Source organism: Acanthisitta chloris, unplaced genomic scaffold (assembly GCF_000695815.1).
Source record: "Acanthisitta chloris isolate BGI_N310 unplaced genomic scaffold, ASM69581v1 scaffold16278, whole genome shotgun sequence".
NCBI classification, from domain to species: Eukaryota; Metazoa; Chordata; class Aves; order Passeriformes; family Acanthisittidae; genus Acanthisitta; species Acanthisitta chloris.
In genome coordinates, this window is record NW_008685602.1 from 22,377 (window position 1) to 25,672 (window position 3,296).

General features: G+C 43.0%; 1 protein-coding gene across 1 annotated transcript in view; it reads left to right on the plus strand.

Moving 5' to 3' along the window:
• Positions 1-259: 259 nt before the first annotated feature.
• ELL (elongation factor RNA polymerase II) overlaps positions 260-3,296 on the plus strand; it is a gene marked incomplete at its 5' end in the record, with an annotated part of 31,329 nt that continues 28,292 nt past the window's right edge. Inside the window, 2 exons of the mRNA XM_009079837.1 lie at positions 260-283; positions 2,068-2,115. Of these exons, the coding sequence (XP_009078085.1) occupies positions 260-283; positions 2,068-2,115 (72 nt within the window). The remainder of the gene's footprint in view (positions 284-2,067; positions 2,116-3,296) is intronic.

A 3,296-nucleotide genomic window follows, 5' to 3' on the forward strand; every position in this document is an offset into this window, starting at 1 on the left:
CAGGGGGATGGGGCTGGATCATCTCTAAGCTCCATCCCAACCCCTTAACACACTATGAGAAGCCAAAAGTCTTCCCTTTCCCTGCCAAAAAGGGGAACTGGGATGGTGCAGTGACTCCATCCCTTCCCTATGATCCCTCCCATGCCAGGGAGTTCTAGCACTGCTGCTCCTGTGCAGTGAGCACAAACCACAGCAGCCCCAGGCACAGCTTGGCAGCCTAGAAATGCTGAATTTGGGGAACTAAAGCTCTGATTTGCAGTTTGACTCCCATGAACATTCATTTGTGAGTCTCTGATCACACGTTTGGCTTCCAACCAGTTTGTTCAGAGATTTGGGGGAGTTAGGATTCAGTGACTGGTTAATGGTTGGACTTGCTGATCTTAGAGGTGATTCTCTAAGTTCTGTCATTAAAGCTTATCCTGCTGTGTGTAACAGAACTCATATTCCTCCTCCTTCTCCCCCTTCCATCCTTTTCACCCCTTTTTTATTCCACTCAACTTCCCAAAACGAATCACACAAACTGTCCAAATCCATAATTTGCTCTACAAGATCCACATGGAGATTTTTTTTTTCCTCTCTTGAAATCCAGATTTTTTTCATGTTTCAAATACTTGTTAGCTCAAAAAATCTGTTCCTATGCCTCTCTGGCCACAGTGACCAAGGAGCTGGCCAGGCTGGCCATGAGCACTGTGCTGTGGTATGTAGTGTCGTGGCACTCGAGGAATTCACTGATCTCTGGACCAGGATGGTGTTTATTGTTGCTTTATAAAGGTTGGTTTGGGTCTATAAAACTTCTTATCCAGCACACAGGGAGTGCTGTCAGCTTCAAGCATGTTCTTGCTTTGCTCATGGTGATAAATAACTCTCTGATGATCTTGGGTGTGATGCAGATCTCTTAAAAGGTTCAGACTCTGTCTTGGGCTGAGCTCATTCATCTGGGCTAAAAGGATGTTTTCTTGCTGGTGAATTGATCCAGTTTTGTGTTCATCTCATCGTGTTGTGGCTGAAATTTGTTCCCTCCTGGGCTGGAAGTGTTTGGAAAGGGTTTAGAGATGAGAAACTGTGGGTTTCAGGCTTAACTCTTTGCTGCTCAGTTTAATATCTCTGTAATCCACTGGGACTTGATCCATTGGAAACTGATCCATTGAAAGTTGATGTGAGCACTGTGACCCAAACAGGACAAGCCAAACATTTTGGATTTGAGCTCCTAAATGATTTTCTCTTTGGAATGTGTCTCCTGTATGTACATGGCAACGGTTTCCCTTCTAAAAGACACTTCAACCTATTTATAAATCCTTCTAGCTCTTCCCAGTGGGATCCCACGAGCCCTGGGGGAGCACAATTCCTGTCTTTGAGTGTGGCTTGGAATATTTTGTGTGACTTAGTAGCTAAAACATACACAGCCACAGTTTAAAGGATTGAGAACTTAGCATGGGACTCCTTTCCCTGGAGTTAACACCTCAGTTGGGAGTTGGGATTCCAACTCCTGATCTCTAAAATCCCAGCAAAGCAAAAAAGTGCTGTCACAGAGGGGAAAAAAGGCTGAAATCCAGTGGGTTTGAGCAGATTTCAGGGGGTTTAGAGCTCAGATCTGAGTGCAGAGCCAATTGTTGAAACAGGCAAAGTAACAAGAGGATTTTGCAACCAAGCTGCAGTTTGCTTTTCCAAGGCCCTGCCAGCTTTCTCTTGGAAAAAATGCCCTTTGCCTCTTCCCAGGCTGAGGATTGAAATCAATTTTCCCCTCAAGTGTCCATTTTTTAACTCCGAACTTAGGGAAGCTAAGCTGGTTGTGTGGGGGTCGGTGTCACCCACCTGGGTGAGCTGTTCTTCCTCTGCTAACCTCATGTTTGATCCCTTTTCTTGGTACAATCCACAGTTCCAGGAGTTTTTGTGTTTTCTTACTTGGAATTCTGTATGTTTTCCTGAAGCTTTTCCCTTTTAGAAATGAGAGTCAAATATTGAGGTGAAAAATGAAGCCGAATATTTATTTTATTTGGTGCTGAATGTTGAAGCTTTCCCTTTCTCTGAGGTAATTTTTTTCCCTACTTTTTTTTTTTTTTTTTGCAGGATGCTGTGACATCAAAACCAGTCATCCAGTTTCAAGGAAGCCAAGGGGTAAGTTTGTATATGGATTGCCTGGAAAAGTTCTTTCCTGGATTATAGCATTACATTTGAGTCAGGAATTTCTGCTCTTTGCTATTCCAGCCCAAGGAATGATGCTCTGATGGCTGTAAGTGAGGGATTGAGGTTCAGATGTGCTCCAGGGAAGTTGATCACATGGATTATCTCTAGAAAAACTTTTCCCTCTTTCTGCTCCCACCTTGCTAAATCCATGTGACATTGTTGTCTCAGGCTGTGCTGTTGGGTAGGACAAGGAAAAGGGAAGATCACTGATTTAGGCCTGATTGGACCTTGGAATGTGCTTTCCAGGGAGGTGGTGAAGTCACCATCCCTGGAGGGGTTTGAGGAGAGCCTGGAGGTGTCACTCAGTGCCATGGTCTAGTTGACATGGTGGTGTTAGGTCCCAGCTTGGACTTGATGGTCTCAGAGGGTTTTTCCAACCTGACTGATTGTGTGGGTTCAGCAATCCATGGAATCCTCACCTGTATCCTAAAGAAACCTCATGCCAAGCCTGGTAAAACCATTACAAGTCTCCCTGGGTACCAGTCATTCCCAGCAGCAGAGCTGGGAGTGTGTCCTGAAGCTTCATTGAACCCAACTGTGCAGTTCTGTGAGTATCAAAAGTTGTTTTCTATTTAGGAGTTGGATTTCTCCAACTCCTGTTCCTATGCCTGAACTCCTCCAGGATATTTATAGAGCCTTGAAACAGTCTGTCATGCCAGTTGCTGACAACCTTGAGATTTACTTGGGAGTGTTTCTGGTAAAGCAATGCAACTCTTCAGTGAACTTGAAAAATGTCATTTAAATACCTTTTTAGATCCCACCAAAAAAAGAATTCAGTGTTTCACTTTGCTTTGCATAAAGAAGGAGAATTTAAATTTTTAATCAAGAATCTGAACTTGGCTGTGAATAATTTCTTCCTTTTTTTTTTTTTTGCACATGAAAACTTTGCAAAAGGCTTGAATTAAATAGACATTAAATCTTAGCACATTTCTCTCTACCCACATAGTACTGTGGGATATTCTTCTCACTACGAGTCCATGGAAAATATAGCAGGAAAGACATGATTGTTGTTGTAAGTTAAGGAGTCAAATACAAACCACCTTGTCTGGGAAATAAAGAAAGGAGCAATTTCCAGGGATTTGTTTTTTCACTTTGTTTAGGATTAAACTTCT